Source organism: Diplotaxodon limnothrissa, linkage group LG15 (genome assembly GCF_057381915.1).
Source record: "Diplotaxodon limnothrissa isolate DT_005_m linkage group LG15, D_limnothrissa_male_GT1.1, whole genome shotgun sequence".
Classification (NCBI taxonomy): Eukaryota; Metazoa; Chordata; class Actinopteri; order Cichliformes; family Cichlidae; genus Diplotaxodon; species Diplotaxodon limnothrissa.
Window position 1 is genome coordinate 37,834,304 of NC_140610.1, and position 27,622 is coordinate 37,861,925.

General features: G+C 40.6%; 1 protein-coding gene across 1 annotated transcript in view; it reads right to left on the reverse strand.

The window, feature by feature from the left end:
* nr5a2 (nuclear receptor subfamily 5, group A, member 2) overlaps positions 1-27,622 on the reverse strand; it is a 69,321-nt gene that overhangs the window by 2,842 nt on the left and 38,857 nt on the right. Inside the window, exons 5-6 of the mRNA XM_085372045.1 lie at positions 27,307-27,426; positions 23,411-23,558 (exon numbers count right to left, since the gene is read on the reverse strand). Coding sequence (XP_085228171.1) covers positions 23,411-23,558; positions 27,307-27,426 — 268 coding nt within the window. The remainder of the gene's footprint in view (positions 1-23,410; positions 23,559-27,306; positions 27,427-27,622) is intronic.

Consider the following 27,622-nt stretch of genomic DNA (forward strand, 5'->3'; position numbering starts at 1 on the left):
GCCAAGAGGAGGCCAGGAAAAGGGGGAGGGGTGTGGCCTGTGACAAAGGAGCCTCCAAACAAACATGACATGTGCTTTTTCCTGCTGCCACTCAGCTGTCTGACCCCACTCAGACTCCAGCACCGTCTTTCACACCACCAACACCTCAGAGAGGCCTTTATGTAGCCTTACATAAGCCAGCCCAGTAGACTGTCGAGTGTGCTTTAAGCGTTTCCACATAGACGTCCTACGCAGGTCAACAAGGAGAAAAGTCTTCTTCTTTAAAAAAAAGAATATCTACAAATGAAACAATTTAAACGTTTAAAAGTTTCAGAGTCACTCAGAAAGTTTGGAAAAAAAATGCAGAAATCACTGAAAGTACTACTGTTTTGGATTTTTGTTGTTTATATCAAGTTGATTGTTAAGTTATGTTTTGAGCATGCACTACAAAAAAAGAATTACACTGAGCATTTTTTAAAGGACTCAACATCTGTGGCATTGCTGTACATATCCATGGACAACAGATGGGCATAGCTACATCTCTTCAAATAAGAGTCTTTTTTTTGAGAAATCAATAGACAAATACATTTATATTTTATTAAATTAAAGTTTGTCAGCATAAAGGAAACAAAACTGACCCTACAGGAATTTTTTTTATAGAATAGACATATTTGAATTTTAAGTCATATGTCATTATAGTATTAAAAAAATCACTGAAAACTAACTTTTTCCTGAACACACTATGTGTCTAATAACTTCTGTTACAGAATGAGTGTAGCTTTACTGCTAGCCATCCTCTCCAAACACTAAATACCACGCATACATCAAATTTAACACAATCAAATTTAAATAGAAAATTCTGTTTAGTATAATCAAGATCTTTTTGGGCCATATAATATAAGAATAAGTGTTTTCTGCAGTGCAAACACTGTAACAACACCACATGCTGATATGTCAGAGCATCTCACAGCAGAGGCATGCCAAGTATTACCATGCTTTCTCTGAAAGATTTGTCTCTGTTTTGTGTGCGACTACGTTGTGTGCGTGTGTCGATGTTGGGGGGACAATGGAGAATTAGGATCCAATGTCTCTGTCAAGCTAATTAGACAAAAGTGAAGCAATAAGACAGCATTTTAATTGCTAATTAGCAGAGCCTCTTTTGAAAAAATAATGAATCGGGGCTTCTAAAAAAAAAGTACAAATGACAATAGCATAATATTCATTCTCTATTGGAAAAAACAGTGAAAAAAAAGAAGAAAAAGGTTGAAGAGTTGTTTGTTTGAATTCTGCTGTTAAACACATTAGAAAAGTGAAGAGCTACTAGAGCTACTTTCAGCTGCTCCCTTAGTCACATGAGGCCTCCACAGCAGGTAGCACTGCATATTTGATTTGGCAGACCCTTCCTGACACAACACCAAAGGGAATCTTTTCCTGGGGCTTGAACCAGGGATCTTTGCTGCTTAGGTGATTGTACATGAAGCCACTAAGTCAGAAACTCAGAGTAATTTAGTCATTCAACGGCACGAATGTGATGAATTAAAACAAGCAGCAAATAAACAATTGATCAGTGATTCCCAGACAGTGGCAGGTTGGAGTATTAAATGTGCTAAGCACTCGCTCCTCTTCCTTCAGTGCCCCCCTTCATTCCCCCTCCCCTCTCTCTCTCTCCCTCTCTCCATCTCATCCTTCAGTCACTGTGGGACTAATTATCAACTTTTTTTCACATAAAACAGCCACAGTTCGTTGCAGTGCCGCGTCCGAATACTCAAAAGGAAACCCCGAGGTCCCGCAGAATACATTGTTTCATTTGACGGCCGATCATGCTGAAGCCAGCGACCTAATGCAAGAGCACACACACACACACACACACGCACGCACAGACACACACACACACACACACACACAGATTAATTCTCTCTTTCACAGAACCCCTGAAATCTCCGCTGTGCTTTTTAATTAGACTGGATCTGCTCTGTGCTGTGAGTGTATGTCTTTTACGCTCTTTCACCGACCCTTACAATCAACCTGCTCCAGGGACACACACACACAGAAACTGCACATTCAGTCGTGCAAACGCTTGCTCCATTATTTCACTCTGATCACAGAGATGCCTCACAGAGTGGACAATGTGTTGGGAAAAATTTGACCCGAGAAATAAAAACAACACATATACGTAGTTACACCAAGGGTTTTCTTTTTTGTACATTTTTCTTAATTCTGTATACTTAGACTATTTTAGTGTTGTGTTCTTCGGTAACAGGTCGCTGTAGATCAGATTCATGTCGGTCACAGTTACTCATGTTAGTAACTATGTTACTGTGCAGTATATGGTGCCTACTGCGATTATTTGGGCGTCTAACATCCCTGTCACTGGCCGAACTTCAGTTTAGATGGAGTTAAAGTCAGTTGTGATTACCTGCTAGCTGAGAGCGTGGCCAGTCATTTAATTCTGCCCAAATTAGACAAAAGTGTTGCTATGTTTGTTATTAAGGTTCAAAAGTTGGGGAAAAGTCATGTTTCAAAAAAGAAAGAAAAGAAAATCTTAAATACTATAAGTAGGAATTCACTTGATAGGTTTACATTAAGCTAGCACCTGTTTTGTGAAGGCACTGCTAAGTCGCCAGCAGTTATTACAGGGTAAAACAACACCGTGTTCTCTCACATTACACTTTAAGGGCCTCGATCAATAAACCTCTGAGTCACGTGCTGCCCATACACACAGCCTTTCAAAACTTCACAACATGTGTTTTCTGCCGGGTCCAAAAACAACACATAAAACTGGTGGGTCATAAATAGTTATTGAGGGAACTGCTGTCAGTAAAACTTGTCCAATTAAATGCAAGTGGAAGACAAACTCGTTACTTCCTGCATAGGCGGGAATTAGGTGGCTCGGCTCTTCCAATAGGTGCTCTCAAAGGCATTTATACAAGGCGATCAAAGCTGGAGGACCTTTTACTACAGCAGCGGTGCGTGAAAGAGTGAGGAGCTGAACGTGCATTCCCGCTAACTCCTCTTTATTGCGCCCTACTGGACCGTTATCAAGTCGACGCTGTCCACAGCTACTTTTTCCACTATTAATCTGCCTTACAACTTGGCTCCAATCAGAGATGGGGGCGTTGACAGACGAGAACCCGGTGACCTTTGACTCTTAGAGAAACATATGAGGACTAATGACTTACTAACTATCACAAGAGAAGTGTTGCATGATCACTGGGAGAACTCTGCTGTGTCTGTGTTTAAAACACAGGGCAGCAAAGGCAATCAAAGCAAATAAGAGCCACAGGGCAAGGAGCAATGGCCGAGCGGTTAACGCTAGCACTTAGGTAGCCTATTATCAGAGTTATGTTGCTTTGCCCTGAAACATAATCTTTGATGAATAACATTTTGTTTTACCCCCATTAGCCTCACAGCACCATAAAGTCGTGGAGTACACAAACATACATGCTACACTTGCATACACTCACCTCAGCTCCTATCAACACTCCACTGACAACATTTTATGTGGACGTGCATGTGTGTGTGTGTTTCTTTTCTTCTACAGGATGCTCTCCTTCCCCATTAGAGTATTACATCTATCTGTGCTTGCCAGAAAACAGGTTCCCCTGCTCCTTGGAGCTCTCAGCTACCTTGTTTTCCTCCAAGTCCCGTTTGGGGAATTCCCTTCTCAATATGAAGCCTCCACCTTAGAGGCGAGTGAAAAAATAATGGAGGTAAACTGCAGATATGCCTCTTAACATTTAATGGGGGAGTCTTTGAAACCTGATACTCCAAAGGGTAAAAGGATAACGAGTATCACAACAATCTGATCACAGAATGTAGGATGAGGATGTGGAGGAATGTATCTATTGTCTGCTTTAGGAATGGAAATTGATCTCACAAAAAAACATCCAACTATGATGTAAACCATGGTGGTTAAGGCAGGGATATACTAAAAACAGTATAGAAAAAAAATACAAAATGTGGTTGTGACATAGTACACAAATCTTCCAGGAAGTGGGTACACTGTGGACATAAATAGATGAGCCTGATTAGGAACTGTGGTGATGTTCCTGGAGATGATGGTAGCAATGGAGACTCATCAGACCAGGCAACTTTCTTCCAGTCCTCCATTGGCCAGTTTATAGTTAGCACCAGCAAACTGTAGCCTCAGTTTTCTGTTCTTAGCTGCACATCTCGTGGTCTTCTGCTACAGCAGCCCATCTGCTTCACGGTTCCGAGATGCTCTTCTGCATACCTTGATCATTGTTTTAGGGTAGTGCCTTGTTGTTGTCGTGATTTGTCGCTATATAGATAAAACTGAATTGAACCCAATTGAATTGATGCTCAGTTTGAACTTTGGCAGATTGCCGTGATGTAATTGGCTGTGATTTCCATTAATTAACATTCAAATGGATGTACCTAACAAAGTTGCCTTTGAGTGTCCATATAGGTTTGTGTAGTGTTAAGTTCATATGCAAACAAAAAAAAAACCCCTGGACTGGTTAATCCTTGTGTGAGCCAAAATGTCAGTTTCAACAAAATCAGAAGTGAGATGCATCCTTGTATTCTAATGCTGGAAAGGTGTGGAGATTTCAGATGCCATTCGACTATCCAATCACCTTTCAGGCTTGAAAGGTGAATTTGAAACGGACATATACCGACTGGTACAGAACCACGATGAACAAGTTTAATTACCTTTTTCTTTTGTATTTATTCAAATGATAGGATCACTGGATGTATACTTCATACTTAGGTATAAAAAAGGTCTCATTAATCTCTGAGCAGTGACCCTTTATCCTAAGTAGTGACCATTATTTCACCAGCATACATGTAGCTACAGTATGTAGCTACATGCCCTTAAGCTAGCATAGAGCCCAATACCCAGAGGCCAAATTTCCTCTGTGTCTGCAATGAATAATAACTGTCTCACAGTTTCTGGCCACCAATGGGAACATGCTGTTGTCAGCTTGTCAGAAGAAAGCATTAAGGCTCAATTTGCCCGCCGACTCATCAAACCCTCACTTTCTCCTCTCCAGGGGCCAAATGCCATGCGGCTGTAAAAGAGAATTAAGCAGCTCCGGTCCAGTTGGGAATATATTAAGTCAGATCTAAACCTCAGCTGACAACAATGCTATTGTTGTTAAGCTAAACAGGTAGCGGCTGCTTGAGTTCTGTCGCCCAAGGATGGGTCGGTGGGCTCGGCGGGGTGATGGAGAGAGGTCGAGAGATATTGAAAGGAAGAGAAATGCGCCTAAGGTCTGATAAAATAAATAAGAGAAAAGGTGCTTGGAGCAGGAAGGAGAAAAGCTTCTCTCATTGCCTATGCTGGCTGGAAGGTGCTGGGGATTTATCTTGAGGTGAAGGGGAAAGCAAATTTACACCCTGAATCAGTAGGTCCTGTCTGTGGCTGTATTAGTAAGGGTTCCAACAGATGGGCACAGCCAGGGAGATTAATATCAGTGGGGATACATATTAAAGGGAAAGTTAAGACTTCTCTACATAGACTGGCACGGCAATGATATTGTTGTGTGGCTATTACAATAAATCACACATCCCGTATATAAATATGTCCACAAGATGAGTTTGTTGGCCATGCTAACGATCATATGGTTAATCGGATGAAAAAAATAATAATTCCCAGACGAATCAGCAATGAAAATAATCCTTACTTGCATTTCTAACATGCTTCAGACCTGCTGGGGTAAAAATCATATTGCTGGGGAAGAAAAAAAATCACATTGTCTCAGCATTATGAAAATCCATTTGCCAGAGGGATACTAAGAGACTTGAATCAGCAATGAACCTGGTGCTTAGCCCTCTGTGGTCCCTCTAGTCCTCCCCACCTCTGCTCCTTATTGCCCCCCACTTGTTTTTTAACCCCACCCCCTCCCTGGAGGTGGAACCAAAAGCCTTTCAGTGAGTGAGCGATGCACCCACAGGTCCCTGCTCTCCCACCTTCCTGACGCTGCGTGGACTGTGCAGAAAGTTAACACCCCCTCTCCACTCACTAAACAGCTCCCAGTCATGTAGCTATACACAGCTAATGATGCTAACGCTTGACTGACAGGCTGAGCACTAACAGGCAGCAATCCAGATGCAAAGTCCCTTCGTTTGGTGTAATGTGAGGAAATGTCGATGGAGAGGCGAAAAGGAAAAACAAAAAAGGAATCTAATGAATTAGAAATCAATATTGCTGCACCTGTGAGGTGGCTCTTCAGCCTCCCTGTGACTTTACCTTGTATTTCATTTGTACCTGTCAGCAACAGTGGGAGCAGGCACCGTGTGTGCTGTTCCTGTGTCTGTCTGTCTGTCTGTCTGTCTCTCTGTGTATCAATGCATGCATGTGAACCTCGTTTAGATTCAGTGCACTTTTGCACCCGTCGGCTAATTACACCCAGGGTTTGTTTGTTGGTGGAGGGGAGGGCATAGAGAGTGGAGGGGCATGTCAACCTTTCTTGTTTATGATAAAGTGACAGAAAATCATTGGGGGGTCAAGTATCGCCCCCCCCTCGCCAACCCTCCGCTGCCCCGAAAACTCCTGCAGCAGTACAGAAGGTGCATGGTGTGGGATGCCTCCCCTTTAATGAGACCATTAAAGGGCCCGTGTCCCCGTCAATAGATTTCTCTCATTCTTTCTCTGACAAATTTGAATTAATAATTCAGCATCAAGCGCCCGGGGATGTATATTTTCAGCATGAAGGACAGTTAATCCATAGTGTCAGTTTCCCACCTCGCTGTCTCTCACTCAGTCTTTCCCTCGTGCGCTCTCTCGTCTTACATCCCACCCATCCCCTCTCTTTCCTCTTCATTCGGCTTCATTCTCTTTTGATGCCGGCAGGTAGAGTGCTGACTAAAGAAGAGTGTGCCACATATATTCCACGCCTTCTTTTGATTTCTTTGTTCTCTGTGGGATTTTTTTTGTTCCTCGTTAAGTTGACTGCACTTTTCACATAAGTGCAAATTGGGGTTTCATTTATTTAAAAGTATTGGATGGCAGCAGCTCTCCTCCCCACCCCTCCAACTCAGAGTTAATGGGAGATGGCATGTTTACAGGCTGCTTTTCAAAGCTTAACTGTAGATTTTACTTCACGCTCCCGCTGCGCCAAATGTTAGGACAGTCGTGCGCACAATTCGAGAAAGTCAGAGGAAATTAGTCATTTTGAAGATAAACCACAAGTATGCTTACTTATGTCCACGCATGCTCAGGTTTGACGGTTTCACTGGTTTTGAGTGAATGAGTTTTAACAAAAAATACAAGGGCTGCTTCACTGTGCGGTCTCGTGTTCGTCATTACACGCTGGAGTGGTGTCTAACTGTGAAAATGAAATTCCAAAAACAACAGACAATAAAAGAGGAACAAAAACCCCCCCAAAACAAAACACCTGCACATTCACTTTCTTGAGGATGTCCAGATGTTACATTTTGTTCCTCTACAGAACAAAATGTAACATCTGGGAAAACAACACCAGTGTGCTTAAAAAAAAATCAGCTGTGTAGCCAGGTAATCACTGTGAAATGAGTTGATTTTTAGGATGGCTGCTCTCTGTTTATATTTGAGATCAGTTTGTTGAGCTGTCTAGTATCTAGTAATATTTAAACAGCTTTTTAAAAAGTATAAATATATTATTATTCATTATTCTGTCAGTATTGCATCAGTGACAATTACCTTTATAAGTTATCTGCAGTTCTATAATAATACTGATCGTTGTACTGAGCATCGTATCCATTTCCAAGCTTGCAGTGTAATGCCAGGGGTAGCTTTTGCTATCAGTGCCAGGTGGCACTAAAGTACAACTTTATGCTCTAAGGCAGCGTGCACAGGCACAAAGAGCTGGAATAGCAAACGCCTGCTACTGCAGAGCATTATTTTATATTACATAGCTTTGTTTTCTTATGATTTACTGTATGAGCGCATTCTGTTGGCATGTCTGTGAGAACAGAAGGTTGATTGATTCATTTTGTTTCATCATGGACTGCTTCTTGGCTTCCCGACCCCTTTCTTTAGCCACAATCACTCCTCTCTTTCTTATTTTTCTCCCAACACAACATAAAGAATCGCTTTCCTTTCTGTGTACCAGCACCACGCTGCTAAAAATAAGTTTCAGCATGAGAACGAAGAGGCACGAAAGGAGCTGTGATGGTTCAAGAGTGAGGGTGTAATGTCACCGGTGGGGGGCTCAGTGAAGAGAAAGAGAGAGAGAGAAAGGGTGAGAGAACAAGAGACGGCAACTGTTGGATCATCTGTGCTTTAAAACATTTAATCACTGTCTCCGGTTGCACACAGACACACACACACACGCACACAAAGACTAAAGCATGAACACACATATCATCTTAAAGCTCTGCTGTTCTGTGCTGTGACAGAAGTATCTTGTAACTACATTGTCCACAGACACACACACACACACTTAAACACACACACGTGCCACCAGAACAGAAGCTCAAAGAGCAAAGGGTGTATAGACTTATAGCAGCCACCATGACCACTATATAGCTTACCAAAAAGTTTAAAGGCATGCCTCTGCACTATACATATTCACAGAGGGATGCAGAGACTGATAATCCACATGCCAGGCAGTACTGTAATGCCAGCGAGCTCCGTTTGTAATATCAGCCCGGTAGGTGTAGATGTAGGGGATTATTGCTGTTCTTAGTCTACTTAGCATTTTTCATGCAAAGTCACGCACTTGCAAGTTTAGTATCATTTCCATTGCTTAATCCTGACTTTTGATAGAACACAGTTCAGTTATGGAAACTAGGTTTCATTTAATGGGCTTTCTGAATAACTCAGTGCGTCATCCCTTTTATCTTTTTTCAATCATTACAACTCTGCGCTCACGCCTTTAGCATTTTGCATAAAGTAATGATTGTCTAGTGAGTTACACTAATGACACATCATGAGCTATACAAGGATCATAAATGTCTTGTCGTAAAGATTTTATTTTATTTTTTTACACAACAACTACAGCAATAACAGTGTAGCTCCTTCTAAGATATTGATCGAAAGAGTGAATGGCTTTACAACTTTACAAATGATTGACAAGGCTGGTGTGTGTGAAGCTTGGGGCCAAACGGATTACGTTTGTATTACTGAACACTTGACTGGCAATAGACTTAAAGACTTAGAGGCCACTCCTTTGGCCTAGATCTCAATGTGTGTCTTTGTGCACGTTTTCTTGTGTGTGTGCGCGCTACACGTGATGGCTACATGCTCTCTTTATGTAATCAAAAACATGCCAGTTATTGCGAAAGCTTGACATTTAAATAATTTTGCTCTGATCACTATACTTTATGACAGTAGTAGTGAGTCTGGTGTGAACCATCAGTGCACATACACACACACACAGTGACCATAGTCCTCATCTCACAGCACTGTTATACTGTATTATGAGTGAAATATTGATGCTTCTTCGATTCCTAGGACCAGCTCTGTTTTGTTGACTATTTGTCTTTCTTATTGTACGGTGCTCTGGGGGTTATGCTTTGTGACTACAGAAAATTATCGCATTGTTTAAACTCGTTATAACCACATGATAAGTATGAAAGGCTGGTTGCTCTGATAGTCTAAAGTCGGCGTGATAAGGTCCTGCAGAATAAAATCAACAGGTCCTCTAAAGCAGTTATTAGATAGCATAAAATCACTGCCAGGGACTAGATGATGCTTGAATCAAGAGAGGGATTATCTGATGCACTCTGGTGTATGCACAATTTGTTCTCCGAGTCTGTTTTCCTTGACTAATGTGAGCCTGTTCTCCGCAGGGCCCCAGATAGCCCAGGTCTGTCTTCCCTACCCCAAACAGACATCCCTCAGTCTTTAATTGGAGACGAGTAGCAGCCCTGCTAGCACAGCGTTGGGACCTGAGCTGCGGCCACTGAGAATGCATTAGCATTAGCATTGCAGCGGACCGACCTGTACATAATGATAACCTCAAGCTCTGCCCACTGGGAGCAGCTCCTGTTCACACGCACACACACGTACATACGTACACACCAGCACACGCTCCCTTCCCCCTTCTACCCTATACACGCAGCCACGTAAACAAGCAAGTGTAATGCAGCCCCAGTGGTGGGCTGCTCGACGATCAGAGGAAGGTGGGGTGGAGAGAGAAAAAAATCAGTTGCCGCCGTTCGGCTGAAAAGTGTGTGTAATGAACTTGAGTTCCATTGATCGGGACTCAGAGTACAGAACCAGGGGCTGTTTGTCCCAGAAGGGCTGCCATACCGTTGCTCAGTAGCCCCTCATAAATGTTTGAGAGGCCTCAGCCGCTCCAGATCCACCCTACCTGGGTTAAGATTCTCTGTTACAACACACATATCCAGGTTGATACCAATGATGGATGGACGGTGATTGAGGGGATCATCCAATATTTTAACTTGATGACATTTAGGTGGTGTACTCTACAAGTGAGTCATGCTGATGGTAGTGCTAGAGAGAATTTTTTTCAAGCAGACAAGATTTTAAGACAAAAACGTTGTGCGCAGACCTGCAACTAAGTTGAGCATTGAGGCTAATATTTGCAAGGATGTGCTAATTAGGTTGGCATGCTATACTTTCCAAAGCTCTAAGGCCCTCAACTGGCCCCCGAAAGCCTCCGTATGCTATAGACAGTTGATATTACTGCAGATATCACTTAGAAAACACCTGATGTGCTCGGCCAACCATCCATGCCTCCTTTTGACTGCTAAGTATCAGCTGGCGGGAGGTCCTCCGCGTTATGCAGCAGGTAATAAAAGTTGAACATTGATTTTCTGTAGCAGCTTGTAACTGTTAATGTTGAGACATCAATAGCCAAAGCAAAGCGCTGGTGCCTTAATAGGAGGCCGAGAATGTGGAGGGCGCGAGCCAAAGCTGACTCTAAATCACAGAATCTATCCTTGCCGATCGATAGGACAGTAACTGCAAGTGTCCCTCTGCTTTCCTAATGTTTTATAATAAACTGACAGCCTGTAATAAGACCAAGGGAGAGGGAGAATGAGAAGGAGAGAGAAGGCAGGAGGGAGAGATAGAGGGGAACAGTTTCTCCATAGCCTATCTTGCCTTAAATCACCCCACATGGGAGTGCAGGAGAGATACACAGGGTAAGGTAGAAGGGTGAATTTTTTTTCTGGTTAAAGAAAAAAAAAAAAACACTTTTACAGGAGCATTTGTCTGGATGTGCTCACTGCTAGAGTAGTTAGTGAGTGTATTGATGGAGGGGAGCAGAAGTTCAGGGGATATGTCCTGAATTGCTTTGGCAGGACAGTGAGTTAAAGTGCATTAAATTCTGCTGCCAACTTGCAACAGTCATCATATTCAGGAAGAAGTGAAGGGCTGGGCTGCACATATTTTGATTTTACATTCAGAGAGATCTAACTACTTTTGAAACACTACTGGTACAGTAGATGATGAGCAAGTTTTCTTTACTATGCCGTTGCAATGAGGCTGCTGGTTTGGAATCATTTATAAAGCTTATTTTTCAAAATAAAAGTGATGCTACAAGGAAGATTTAACATTATACATGATATAAGGATATTTGTATTACATGTGGTGCAAAAACTGTACTGAATAAATAATAAAAAAATGTGCTGAAATTAAACTAAAATCACATACACAATAGCTCATAAGGACAGCAAATGTAAAACACTATAACGTTATTATCTGAAATCCTTAGGATGCTGTCTTTTAAATTCTCTTTTATCCTGTCTCCTTCCCCTTTCCCTCACTTGGTCACAGAAGATGGCCTATCCTTCCCTGAACCTGGTTCTGCTGGAGATGTCTTCCCGTCAAAAGGGAGTTTTTCCTTTCCACTGTCGCCAAGTGCTTGCTCATTATTCTGATTATTCAGGTTCTCCCTCTCACATATTCATCACCTTTAAGTCAATGTTACACTGCACGCAATAACCGTTACATATACTGGATGAGTCCCATAGCTCTATAAACTTTCACACATGCATCTGAATTGTTGCAGTCTCTTTTCTATATGTAATTTATTTTCAAAACAATAGAAGACATCATTCAAAACCAATATTTTGGGGAGTAGTTTTATGCAACAATGTTGTTGCAGCAATCTACTTCTTGTGCCATCTGTCTCTGCTGCCACATTAATTATGATACATCACAGGGATGACTAGGGAGTAGGACCTATTCACATGTGACCAGCTTGTAAAAACTGGGAGGCATGAACAGCCAAATAGACACAAAATGACCCCATGTGGGTTTGCTGTGTGCAATAGCACATAATAAGCATAAGCATGGCATGAACTCAAGAACATACTCTGTTTTAGGCCCGGGTTAGAGTTAAGCATTGGACTGTCTGTATTTACTGTCTGATAAATGTCACTGCTTAACAGTGTCAACATAAGTGTTTTCTGCAATAATGGAAAAAGATCTATAAAACACAGCCTGAGCTGTAAATTAAGCACTGGTTGGAGATGATCTGGATGGAGATGTTGAAAACTGAAACTGTACCCAGGTGAAGATATAAGGCTGAGCGTGAAGGTGGGGTTAGTGATGAGAGACACTGATTCTCACTCTGTCAACCACCACCACCAAAACTCACTGCAACTTCTGCCTAATGACAACAGCCTGCAGTATTGCTGGGTAATAGTGGTGAGCTGGAGCTTTTATTGCTTGATAAAGTCTGAAAGCCTTTTAGACAGCCTCATTACATGGAATTCCCTACAAAGTGGCTGCCACCATCAGGAGCTGACTGCTCACCATGTTAGATTTCTTAGGATAAAATTGACAGAAAATATACAGAAGGATTAGGTTCATTGCTTTAGGGCACACTCCCACCTACTCCTAATAAGAAGAAAAAAAATGAAAGAAAAGTCAGGACACTCAAACATGATTAGCTGGATTTGGCTCTGTCGGAAACCAAGTTTGAACAACTTTTTTCCTTTTTTTGTTTGTTTCCTGCATCAGAATGATGCCTGGAGAAACTAGACGGAGGGTAAAAAGATTTGTTTGAAAGGTAGATGAGAGTCCAATAGTTTTCAATCAGCACATGTTTGCCGAGCACTTCACCAAGATTCAAAACAAAGTGATGAAAAAGGACTAGATGCAGCCGCTCAGTGCGTGGACTGCGCTTTATGAACCTTATACATATATAAGGTTTAATCACCACTATTGCATTTGACATTACTGCTGTCAATGGACCAATCAGTGACTGAAACTAATTTATGGGACACAAACATTTGTCAGAGCTGTCTGCACCGCCATGAACTCGTACACTATGAGTCACCAGTCATGCCACATTTCAAACACATGCATCTCATACCATCCGGCTCTTTTCTCGTGGAAAAAAACTATCAAATCACATCTGACCTGTAATACTTCACACATGAAACTGCCTGTATGAATTCTCTCATATGACAGCAACAATGCCAGATTTGTTGGTACCCTTCTCTGTTTTTGTCTGTTTTTTATTTTTTGTTTTTTTGGTGGTGGTGGTGGTGGTGGTGGTGGTGGTGGTGGTGGGGGGGGGGGGAATAAAAAAGAGTGTTTAAGAATATTTAAATGAACGGTTTAAAATAATGATAAAAGTAAACAAGATGAAAGAAAAGTCTGACACTTCATATAAACAAGGTTTCTGCACCAAGAACTACAAACGATTTTCTTCTTTGTTGGAATTCTACCCAATTCATTTATAAGAGTTTACTCTCATCTATTATATTTTGCATTTGTTTTGCTCTTTTTCTAAATGAGACGAGTGCGTTCACTTAATGGTGTATTCCTTAGTAGATGCACATCATGGAGCCAAGAACAAAGACTTGTACACTGGCCTTCAACGCACATATTAAACAAATATGTGAGACTGCTTTCTTACATTTGCGTAACATCTCTAAAATTAGAAATATCCTGTCTCAGAGAGACGCTGAAAAACTAGTTCATGCATTCATTACTTCCAGGCTGGACTACTGTAATTCATTATTATCAGGATGTCCAAAAAACTCACTGAAAAGCCTTCAGCTAATCCAAAATGCTGCAGCAAGAGTCCTGACAGGGACTAGAAAGAGAGAGCATATTTCTCCTGTTTTGGCTTCCCTTCATTGGCTTCCTGTTAAATCCAGAATTGAATTCAAAATCCTGCTCCTCACATACAAGGTCTTAAATAATCGGGCCCCATCTTATCTTAATGACCTTGTAGTAAAATATCACCCTATTAGAGCACTTTGCTCTCGCTCTGCAGGCCTACTTGTTGTTCCTAGAGTATTTAAAAGTAGAATGGGAGGCAGAGCCTTCAGTTTTCAGGCCCCTCTTCTGTGGAACCAGCTTCCAGTTTGGATTCAGGAGACAGACACTATCTCTACTTTTAAGATTAGCCTTAAAACTTTCCTTTTTGCTAAAGCATATACCGGTAGTTAAGGCTGGACCAGGTGACCCTGAATCCTCCCTTAGTTATGCTGCAATAGACGTAGGCTGCCGGGGATTCCCATGACACATTGAGTTTTTCCTTTCCAGTCACCTTTCTCACTCACTATGTGTTAATAGACTTCTCTGCATTGAATCATATCTGTTATTAACCTCTGTCTCTCTTCTGGTTCTGCCAGAGGTTTCTTCCTGTTAAAAGGGAGTTTTTCCTTCCCACTGTCACCAAAGTGCTTGCTTATAGGGGGTCATATGATTGTTGGGTTTTCTCTGTATCTATTATTGTGCAATCTAGTGTACAATATAAAGCGCCTTGAAGTGACGTTTGTTGTGATTTGGCGCTATATAAATAAAATTGAATTGAATTGGTCATCTTTCGTCCGGGAAAGCCTGAAGTCACACAGTGCACATTCGACTGCGAAGCTTGTTCAGGCTATCCCATATGGAAAAGAAATAGAAAAAACTTATAAAAGACTTGCATCAGATGTGGCCTACTTCATATATTGAATCATATAAGGTTTATATGATTTACTCATGAAAGTGGCCGTTTCATATATTCTTTTAGTAAGTATCCAAAACATACAAGTTCCATTTATATAATTTTTCTAAGGATCTTATATCTGTTTTCACTCTTGTATGCTTTTCATACAAGTTTCTCACAAGACAGATACAAACTTTATACAATTTATATCTTTTCCATATGGGATTGTAAATGCATGATTTACACATTGCAATGTGCATTATCTAACTAAGGGAAACTCTTCTAACCAGTCATGCCAACAGGTTAATCTCTGACTAACAGTTCTAAATTGACATTGGTGTACATGGTATTTGTGTTTCCACGAGTGCAGCTTCGGAAAAAAACAAGCAACCTAAATGAGGTAAAGTGTACATCTACTGCAGTCCTATTAAATGTCCTAGTTTGCCTAACCCAATTTCAGCATGCAGCAGACCAGCTGTCAGGACGTTTGAGTGATTGTGCAATAGGCTGCCATGTCCTCAAAAGTCTTAACAAATGATTAACTCATTTACTTTCTTAATGACAGCAAATGTATTGCAATGGATAAGAATGCATTGGAAAACAGTGATTAATTTACAGTATGTAATTCTTCCATCAGATTAACAATCCAAGTCCAATCCGGAGGTGTCTGTAGCTCAGGAGGTAGAGCTGGTCACCTACTGATCGGAAGGTTGGGGGTTCGATCCCTGCCTCCTTCAGTCTGCATGCCAAGTATCCTTGGGCAAGATACTAACCCCAAGTTGCTCTCCGATGCATCCATTTGAGTATGAATGTGGTTAGACAGCACTCAGTTTAGAGTCAGTGACTGTGAGAACAGGTGTGATTGGGTGAATGTGGCATGTTGTATAGAGCGCTTTGAGTACTCCAGGAGAGTAGAAAAGTGCTAAATAAGAATCAGTTCATTTACCAAGTCTGGAATAAAAATGGACAAAGCCATGAGTCAAATGTTTCAACTTAGCCTTTTGCTAAAAAGTCTGAAATCTATTGGATAATGTTCAAATGTTGGAGTTATCAAAATCAGGGCAACACTCCAAGATTGCTGTCATAAAGACGCCTCTTATGTTTATACTCCTTTACTGTAAATAATTGTGTGCTATTCATATTATTAGCAGTCTTAGTAGATACAGTGGGGACTTTGTTTCTTTTCTATTTTTACACTCGTGGGTTCTGTTGTTTCTTTTAAGTTATCAGTTTCAGCATTTTTTTCCCCCTACTGTTTGCTTTATGATTGCCACATGCACACAGGGCAAAGTTTTAACAGATTACGCAGATTACATTTTGTTGTTTTACTGTTACTTTTTTGTGCGTTACAGTAAACAATAGTGCTTTTATTCTCATTATTTATTAATTTATTAATTTAATGTATGCACTGGCTCATCCACATGACTCCAGAGAACAGGAAAAGAGAATCATATTTTGTGTTCAGTCAAGACGAGGGCATAAGAACACATGTACACCCTAACTATACTTTATTCACGTATTGATCAGGCCAAAGGTACACATCATGCTCCATTCTGTTGACTTGTAGCCAAGTGCAAGTTTGCCTCCAAAAAGGGAGAAAAAATCTGTTAAACTTTGTTAGAACATTATTAAACACGGATTACTGAGCATGCTCTACTAAATGGCTCAATAGAATAAATGTTGAACTGTCACTGCTTCTCAGTTTTAATCAATTCCTGAATGAATTTTAAATGATTGAATTCTTTTCAGGAAATGAATATTTGCCATGTTTTATGGGCATGTGAGTGTGTGTTTGTGTACGTGTGCGTGTAAGGGGGCTTGCGTTATCCAGCTCCCCTGCTCACTGGCCAGGGATCAGTGTATTGATTCTGAGCAGCCTCGGCTGTTGCTTAATTAGGATGTACCTGTCTGGGAATTATATCTTTTTTTCTCTCTCATTGTGCGAGGAAACAAAAATGATAAAGAAATACAGAGAGGGAGAGAAACTTGTTTGTTTTCATCAAGGTTAATCACGTTTTCTGCTTTGTGTTGCTGTCAGCAGATTGGTGTCTGACCTCGCAGCGCGCAAAAAAAAAAATAAAAAAAATTTGAAAAAACGTTTTGTGTGGCACACAAAACATGCTAATGAAAGATGTTTCATTGTATGGGGACGGGGGTGACTGGGTGCTGATGCTGTAAAAAGTGGAATTCAAATGGCGGGAATGGTTAAAAGCAGTATGATCGGATGAAAAAATCTGCTATAATGCTTGTAATCTGAATTAAATTCAAATAATTGTAAATATCTTCAGTATCAAAGCAGTTACTGGTTACTATTAGATATTAAACTAACTTAAATGTTATTTTTTAAAGTTGAATCCATCTATACATTTAATTGTTTGTGATGTTGGCCATGTTTAGGGATAGAAAAAGAGGTGAAGTGAAAGTTGGGTGAGGAAGTAAAGAAATAAATAGTGAATTAAGATGAATGAGGACCAATGGAGGTGGATGTGGCGATAGAGTAGTGATAGATTGAGCTGTACAAAGATGGATGTTAAAAAAAACAGAGAGAAAGGACAGAGCAATGAGACAAGAGACAATACAGAGGCCTGGATGGATGGAGAGGGATGAAGGGTGGCAAAGACTTGATGGGTGGGTGTCTCTAAACTCCAATTTCAGTGACTGACTAATCGCTTGACAGACGGCTAATGTGTTGAATTGCTGAGGCAGCTCTTGAATCACTGGCTGCCCTGTCTTGATTTCTTATGAATGGACAACACTGCCCATTTCTGATCACTAAGAGAACCACCAAGTTTACTTTAACAGATGAAACAAAAGCAGCATTGGTCTGCATCACTTATAAAGATTACAAATATGTATATCTGTAGTTACACAATGCCTGAAAGAAAAACAAAAGATATTTTCTATTGTTGTTTTAATGGCAATAACTGGGTCTATTTTAGACACATAATAGCCATCCACATTTAGCTTTTATTTAGCTGTTTTTAAAAATTTGATTTCATTTATTCCATCTCTAAAAAAATAGAAACAAGCAAATAATGAGAACAAACCCTAAAACAATCAGCTGTACTCGTGTTTAATAGAGGAATAATATAACCAATAAACGGTTGCATTGCACAGAAAGCATAATTATGCATGATATATTGATCAATAGAAAAGATTTTAAGCAACATAATGAATGATGAATAATGAACGATTACAAAGTGAGCACAGTTACACATTTTCAGCACGCTACTGCCTGTTTTCCTGCTAAATGCTGCAGTATGAGGACATTATTTAGGGCTACAGGTATGTCCACAAATGCACTCTCTCCACTGGGACCATTTACCACCCTGCACTGGTCTGGCAGTACTCTGGTTCTCCTCTCAGTTCACAAGGATTGGCAGCACATGTCTCACCGAATTACAGCTGATGAGGTCTGACCCACTAAGCTGGGTTAACTGGTTGCTGGGTGAGCACTTTGTGACCTCTGTCTCTGTATCTGCTTTCAAAGTTTGGAAACTATACATGATGAACCAGAAACACATCGTGAAGATTTAGGACAAAAGCTGATAATTTTTCCAGGTTTCAAACGTAAAGGAGGGCTTAAAATATAAAGAGAAGATCTTTTATTTTTACTCAGCCTGAATTCAAACGTGTCCCTTCACCTCTGGTAATGCTCTGTAACCCACACAGCCTGTCAGTCTTTCTGTTAGGTCTTTAAGTCTGTTAAAGGAAATCAAAGGCCCATTAACAGTTTCTTGACACTCAATGACTCGTAGTAATCCTTCTCCAAACTCTGATCCAGACAGCCCTCAAACTCTCGCTGCCGTTATGTGTGTCCTTTGCTCAATGCCCAAGACATACAATCATTGCTCACAGTCCTACAAACACTTAGGAGATCAATGATCTCAGAGTGATAATCTCCTCCTTGATAGAGGGTAAAAGCCTTCACCGAAGACAGGGAGTGACAGGGGAAAGTGAGAGACAGTGATAGAAAGAGATAAAATAAAGCAATAAACAAAACGAAAGCAAACAGGAAGTATAACTCCGAAAACAAGCGCACATACAGATCATGACAAGTGTCTCCTCTCAGCTGGGTTGACATCTATATCTCTGTTTTTATTGACAACTGGCTTAACTAAAAGCTCCTCTGCCAGGGAGTGAATGACTGACTGCCCATGTACAGAAAGAGAGGGGGGATGACTCACATGGGAAATCACCAGCTGTATGTAAGTGAGTGAGTAAGTAAAGTTTATTTATAAAACACCTTTTGCAGACATGTAGTCACAGAGCGCTATATACTCAAAATCATAAAAACTAGAAAGAAGTGCAATAATAAATAAAATAGAATAAGAAATTGAGTTCTTGGCACTAATTTGTGATATAATGTCTAATATTTTCTAATTCTTGCTTTCTACTATATATTGTTTGCAATGCCTTTTCGTCTCTGCGTGTTTGCCCTGAGCCCGCTGCTTCAAGCTGACTGCTGGACAAAAGGGGAAGTTTATAGACTGGTACTGCATGCATATACTGTAAATAAACTTCAGTAGAAGTTAAATGAAAGTATATTTAAACAAAGTTCGAGAAAGACTAGATTTACAGTTAAATATGGGTGCTACAAAACCCAGTGTCTCACTTTTACTTTCCACCATGTTGCACAAGAGGACACTTAAAATACTGCACTGCATGCCATATTGGCATTGGCTGTCAACTGTAAGGTGTGGGGCTCAGATGATAATCATAGCAGCGATCCATTGATAGCAGCTGTAATAGCAGCAGTAGCAATCATGATAGCAGTATCTGTGATAGGAGAAGCAAACAAATCTATAGAAGCCACTTTATTAGTTTTATAAAAGGCTGTCCGGGCACTGAATTACTGGGTATTTCTCAGGGTTTAATCCCGTGATTTAACATGCTTATTTAAATAGATGCAAATGTAGTGTGTGCTAAGTAAGTAGAGCCACAGTGTTAAAGTAGACAAAAAGCAATATGTGGCTGGGTTATTCATAGACTTGACAAAGGCATTTGACACTATAGATCATGATATATTAATAAGAAAACTGGAACGTTATGGTGTCAGAGGGGTAGTTTTAGATTGGGTCCGGAGTTATTTAAGTGACAGAAAGCAGTTTGTGAAAATAAATGGTGGTTGCTCCTTATGTATGGACATTGCTTGTGGTGTACCCCAAGGGTCAGTTTTGGGTCCAAAATTCTTCAACTTGTACATTAACGACATCTGTAAAGTGTCCAAAGTATTAAAAATGGTTCTCTTTGCTGACGATACAAACATTTTTTGCTCTGGTGATGATCTGCAGAATTTATTGGAGGATATGACTAATGAAATAAGTAAAGTGAAGTTCTGGCTTGATAAAAACAAATTATCATTAAATTTGAATAAATCTAAACTTATGTTATTTGGAAATAGTAGTTTAAATACAAATGCAAAGATTCAAATAAATGGTGTTGATATTGAAAGAGTCAGTGAAAATAAATTTCTGGGGGTAATAATAGATGAAAAACTTAACTGGAGAGCTCACGTAAGATATATTCATTCCAAAGTATCACGAAGCATTGCAGTACTAAACAAGGCAAAACAGGTATTCGACAGAACATCACTTCATATTCTCTACTGTTCACTGGTTTCACCATACTTAAGCTATTGTGCAGAGGTCTGGGGCAATAACTATAAAACCACATTACATTCACTTTTTACTCTTCAAAAGAAAGCAATTCGAATCATCCACAATGCAGGTTATAGGGAACATACAAACTCACTATTTTTGCAGTCTGAAATATTGAAAATTGACGATATAGTGAAATTCCAAACAGCACAAATTCTATTCAAAGCAAAAAATAAAGAACTGCCAGGTAATATTCAGAGTATGTTTTTTTTGAAAGAAGGAAGTTATAATTTAAGGGGTTTTTGTAACTTCAAAACAATGAAGGTACGTACTACAAGAAAAGGCTTTTGTGTTTCTGTTCAAGGAGTGAAACTATGGAACAAACTGAATATGGAATTAAAGCAATGTCCAAACATAAAACTGTTCAAAAAGAGTTATAAAAATATGATCTTCTCGATCTATAAAGAAAAGGAAAATATTTAAATTAAGTGAATGTCTCTATTTAAAAACAAACAAACAAAAAATTCATGATGTGATATTATAGTATATAGTATATCAGAAATCTGTTCACTATTTTTATTACAAATTATATCAGTAAGGAAGCTGACTAAATATTCACTGATAATTTATGGGACAGGGGTGGGATTAAATAAGTGTATACTTCTTCCCACTCCCTTTCAACATGTAAATTAATCAGAATGTTTTTTTGTATGTAATTTGTATAGTATATTTTTTTTCTCTCATTTCTTTTCTAAATGTACTTGTATATTGTTCACATGTTGAAATAAATTACCAATCAATCAATCAAAGTAGTGCAAACAGTTCCTAGTCTCAAACCTGTCGTAATGAACACATCCCTTTTAAATTAGAGAGTAAAGTGACCAGTATTAGAGATTAAATTAGGCTAATAAACAGAAAGAGTCTAATCTTTTAGTTCAGCAGTCAGTGTACATCTACTTTTATGCCTCATTTCCCTACGACCCTTAATAACTGGCTCTGTCGGTAGGGCACAGATAGCTGTGTCGCAAATTAATTTGACCCTTCTGATAATGTGTTTTGATATTTAAATATACATACCACTACCGATGCTACACACATTATGCACATTAATTCCCCAAAGTAAACATATTTGTAGCTCAGCCTTCTTACAGCCAATTACATACTCAGTTTCAGCTGTATGTGATATTAATCACATAATGTAATCTCCTGGCTCTACGTAGCTCGAGCCTCTCTCCTCCCCTCATCCCACCAACACCACCTCGGCTAACGCTGATCCCCTCAGCCAGCTCTATGGCGTCTGTGCCGGCCTTCTTTTGCGGGAGGCCTGGGCAATGCCGGAGAACAGGCACTGCCGGGGGCGATACACATCCCTCAGGTGGGCCTTTCATTATGGATGATGTTTCTGCCAAATTATTTAGACCCTGAGCCCCAGCAACATCCCCACCCTATAAAAAACTGAAACAAACACATGCATGCACACACACACACACACACACACACACACACACACACACACACACACACACACACACACACACACACACACACACACACACACACACACTCCCTGTCTCTTTCTTTGCAAATGCGCACAAGCATTAATTCCTCCTGATCGCATATATGTGTGTATGTATAGTTCATTAGTGCTGTTTTCTTTGTTCAGAGGTGTTAAAGAAGTGAAAGTGTGACTCTTGTGAATTACATGTTGTCAGAAGGGACTGGGAGCTAAGCAGGAGGAAAATATTCATCACATGTAAGCCAGTGTTGCTCTCCATGCCATAGAGGGCCCTATGTTGACACTACTGGCTTCAGTAATGTGGGATGTTAAACAGGTTTGGCTCAGTGTGTGTGTGTGTGTGTGTGTGTGTGTGTGTGTGTGTGTGTGTGTGTGTGTGTGTGCGTATTCCTCAGAGGCAATTTGTTGCAGACTCGTTAGGAAAGAGTCAGAGATGACAGTCTCCTGGCAATGTCTGACCTCGGCTTAGAGATTCGAGAGCAGCTTTGGGATACAGACACACACACTGAGGAGAATGCACGCACACACACCACATGCCATCAAAGTTACCCTTCTTTTTGTCCCTTAACTCATCAAGCTTTATATTCCTCCACTTACCTTCCTTCCCAAATCCCATGCACTCTCTAGCCTCAGCTCCCGCCCGTCTGTCTCCAAAATACTTCAGGCTGGTGCCTGCCTTCAAACAGCACGACCAGTTCAATTCCCGCTCGCTCTTCATCTTCCTCCTATTTCCTCCTTCCCTTCCTTCACCCTTCTTTAGCTGAGATCCCTTCCAAATCTGTTCTTTCCTTTCCAAAGCTCTACAGCAAATTCTGAGAGGAAAAGCCCCCCTGTTGACCCCTTGCCCTCTCACCCGTTCCAAACTAACATCTCATTCCTCATGCACAGCTCGCTTCTCAAATACTGGTTATGAGTTACACTGCACTTGGCATAATCCTGCACACACTGTGATTCATGACTTCTAATATTGTTGATCCAGGATCTGATCTTTAATTTGCATTTGTTGCAGCAAGTCTGCGATGCCAAAGACCAACAGCTAAATTTCAGAAAAGAAAAACGTCAATATTTATTTTGTATTTACACTTCATATTGGCATACTCTCTTTCTCAAGAAATTTTGTACTTTAGAAACTTGAAGATGTGGTGGAAGATCAGGTGAGAGATTTGCTGCTGGGAATGCCACCGATAGATTTATGTGCAAGAGCTGGCTAATAGAAAAAGTAAACCTGCCTATAGTGGATCTAAACTTCCATCCACCCGTAGTCCTATATCATCTGTATGGTTGCACTGTACTGAACCTAGATTTATTGAGAGTTGTACTCACCAAAAATACATTTAAATTTTAGACCCAGACGTATATACAAGAGCTGCCACATCCATCTAAAAAAGACCAACCACACCTACCTCACATCCATTTGCCCTTTCACTATTTTGTGCGTTTCAGAACCACCCCTTCCTCTCAATTCCCGTGTTCCTCCTAGCTGATATAAAATATATCTGACTTACCCAGGCTGAAAAGCACCAGGAACTTCAGGCAGACAAACTCCCGTTGATCCAGCTGCAGAGAGCGTAGTTTGGCCACCAGCTCCTGGGCGTGGCTCAACAGATTGTTGAGAGTTGCTCCCGCCTGTGAGGCAATCACTGCGTAGTCCACCTTTAAAAAAATAGGAAAGAAGAAGGTAAAAATGTGTGCATTTAAGTGACTCTGACTGGAGTTTGAGCAGAAGTTTTGAAAACATAGTTGTAGATACCAAATAGAACACAATGTCACTTAGTTGATCACTGATTTGGGAGTTTTACAGCCCCATAGCAATAATTGGACGGTGGTTTGGTTTGTGACAGAGTAAATCACCCATTTCTAGTCTGTCACTTCTCTTTCACTTCTTTCACATGGATACAAAAATGGCTAACATGCTTCCTTAGGTCTAACCTATAAACATTAACACCACTTACACACTCCTTTTGCAGGTGTGCTTCAAACCTGCAGCTGCAGCTCATTTGAATGAGAGGCAAGTCCTTAGTCGCCACTCACCATAAGCAGGACCGTATTAAATTTTTATACTTATTGACAATTCATTACTATAATTGACTGTGTGAGGGTTTCCAGGGGAAGGTAGATGTTGGTGCGAGTCAGGAAGAGGTTCCCTGCGAGCTTCCATTTGTAATTATAAGCAGCCGTGAGTTTGGATTTTACTTACAGTGTAAATAAGATGACTGGAATACGTTTTTTTTTCCTTTGCAAATAAGAAAAGGGTCAAAGGGACATACATGTTGATAATACACCAATTTTTTCATTTATTTATCTGCCTTCCCCACTTTTTTTCCTTCCGTGTGCTTTTATTACACTGCACTCTCCCACTTTGCCCCGACGCCTCTGTCCCTGTCTTCCCATCTTAACACCTCCGAGACAGAAAGAGCTATGGCTCTGTGAAAAGCAAACACTGCCCCCCTTCCAAGGTGTCAATCAATTTACATAAAATCAACTGTGCATGAAATAAGTTCATTGAAGGATTGGACTGTTGATGGTGATGCCTTGGGTTATTGCCTCCCAGCCTTAAGTAAAAAGAGAGACCAAATAAAACGCTATAGTGTCACTATAGCAGACTTAGCACTAACTCTGGTGACCTGCGTATCAATCAATCAATCAATACCACTTTATTATCACCCCTGGAGAGACATAGAGGGCGAATATATGATTAAACCTTCAAATCTTAACTTATCATAAATATAGTCTTTGCTGAACATTAGGATTAATATGAAAGGTGAAAATAGGTTGGTGTGTATATATGACTATATATATATATATATATATATATATATATATATATATATATATATATATAGTCATTTGAATTTAATACACACCAGGAACACTTTTATAGTGTTTTTTTGTAGCCGGCTGACTGCCACACTGTGAGGCCTTGCTAAATCATTCAACAGATCAGTCCAGCCTTTGTCATTTCATGTTTGCTCACATTTGTACAAGTTCCACTGTGTGTTTGATCCTATGACAGGATAAAGAACAAGCACTCATGGTCATTTCTCACTGCTGTTGGTGACATGCAGTAGTAAAGAGAAAGAAAGGCAGAAAAAAAAGAATAAAATTAACAAGCAAGGGACAACAAACATAGGGACATGAGACCGGGCAAGACAGAAGGCAAATGACAGGCTGTAGCAGTTAATCTGCTAGTTCAATGGATTTCTCTTCAAATGTCAGTATGAATGGAGCGTATGACTGGCAAGAGCAAAGAAGCAGCTTGCTTCAAAGCAAGAGGGAAGAAACATCTGTTTAAATTCTCCATATGAGCAAAGCTCTGGTCCTTCAGTCACATTTTTTTTAATAAAAGCAGTACAATATCTCCTGGTAAACTTTGCGAATTTATTTCAGAATAAATGTGGTGATTTGCCTCAATGCACTTGAGGACAAAGTGCAATCAGTTTCAGTGCAACAATGGATTAATTACGGCATGAACTAAGGCCTGTCCTCAATGGCTGCTTCGTGTTATGGCATCGTTTGGTTAATTCCTCATAATACACTACATATGGGCATTCTGGCAATTCAATAGTATAAAATACCAGCTGTGTTATTTCGTTTGGGCTGCCAAAGGGAAAAAAAATCCACCTTGTAAAACTGTAGTATCTGTTCAAAATTAAGATTTTGCACACTCTGCATTCTTGGACAAATGGCCCTCTGTTTTGCTGTTGGGACTATGCTTCTAACCTGATGCAGCCACTCTGTGTAAAGGTTAGAACTACAAATACGTGGTCCTTTTTAAAAATACTGATATATAGTTTATAGACCAGAGGACTACATGTACTCCATGTACAACACAGATTTGCTTCTTACTGGGCACTAAGGTCAGAGAAGGCTTTTGCCAGACTCGGTGCAGCGCTCTCCCATCAAGTCCTGATTGTGTTTGTGTAGCATTTGCTTTGGGTGGTGTTGCTACTGCGGTTTAAATATCCCTTGCATTATCACTGTGCTGTCACCCCTGGCCAGGTGGAGAATAATAGGAGATAATGAACTGTTTCAGACCCCCCCCCCCCCCCCCCCCCCCTCCCACACACACATGCATACATTTCCAAACACACACACACACCCTCAACACCAGCTGTTCATTAACCAAAGTATGCAAAACGAAACCGCCATCCAGCACCTCCCCTGACTATCAGCCCCTCCTCCTCCCCCTATTCCTGCACCTCGCTGTTCGGGCCTTTTAAAACAGCCTTATCTGCTTCGCCTCATCATCTTCTCCCCGATCCATCCTCATCTCTTCTACTTTTGGCACATTTCTGCCTTCTTCTACCTCATTCTGCCTCCTTTCTTTTCTTCTCCCTCCTATTATCCAACTCAGTCTCCTTCCATCAGTTTACTCCCTCCGTCCATCTGTTCAACAATCTTGCACCGCTTCTTCTGCCTTTTTATTTATTTTTTTCTTCAAACTCTCATTTACCTGTTACTACTACCATAGCACTATTTGTTATAGTTTGTAGTTCCCACTAGAGGCAGTACTGGCTGCTTCTTCACCCATGCTCAGAATCGACTGTGACCTTGTCTTCATTCAGAATCGCGGCATTAAAAGGACTCCCCCTGTACACAGTGCACACGCGCTCGCCAGAATCTATTGTTGTAAAACATTTGTCGAAAAGCAATGTTTTTGCAGTGCAAGACAATCAATAATGCATGACTTCTCAACTCACTGACAGCCATCTGATTGGTCAGAGGCATATTCATGATGAGCAGTTTCGCACCTTTGTGACTGCACACACTCTCTCTTTCTCTTTTTAAAATGTGCCTTTGTTTGTGTGCGATTTTGAGAATCACTGAAGACCGAGTGAGTCTTCTATGTTTGCTTTGGGTTTGTGTATTTAAAGACAGCTTGCTTTGTGAGTGCTTGTGTGTGTGTGTGTGTGTGTGTGTGTGTGTGTGTGTGTGTGTGTGTGTGTGTGTGTGTGTGTGCGTGTGTGTGCGTGTGTGTGTGTGTGAGAAGCCGAAACACAAATCAGCACATGGCATTCTGATGCATTGAGATTTCTTGTTAGGGCTTCAGGCACCATCTCCCACCAACTTCCTCAAAGACCCCCAGTAAAAGAAAATAACACATTTAGCTGCATTTTTTATCTGTCCACCCACTCACTATGCTGCAGCATGAGTGTCTGAGTGCTTTATTTATTCACTGTTTGAGTCTTCATGCTCTGAGAAAAACTGTAAGAGCCTATAATCTTAGAAAGAAACCCCAACAATCAGGCGACATGTCTGTGAGCAATCACTTGGCAACAGTGGGAAGGAAAAATCCCCTTTTAACAGAAAGAAAGAAAAGGTTTTTTTTTTTCAGAGTTTGAGTGATACAAGATTGGACAAAAACAAAAAAGGAGTGGAAAATGCTGGAAGTAGTTCTTACCTGTTGGCCAGTGACCAATAGGATGGAGCCCTCCTTGGCATGCACCACCTGGCGGAAAACGTGGTCGAGAATGAGGAGTTCACTCCAGCAGTTCTGCAGCAGCTTCATCTGGTCATCCACCTGATTAGAGATGCATATACAAAAATCCACATTAGGCCAGGTGTTTATTTTTCCGCTCTTATAAAGCTGTAACAACAGTCTCTGTTGAGACTGAATGCCAGATGTACAATACCGTAACTGTCATCAGTGCAGATTGCATGTCTTTCATTGCACTCCTTTATTACATGTTATTTAGACGGGTTTGCAGTCATCAACA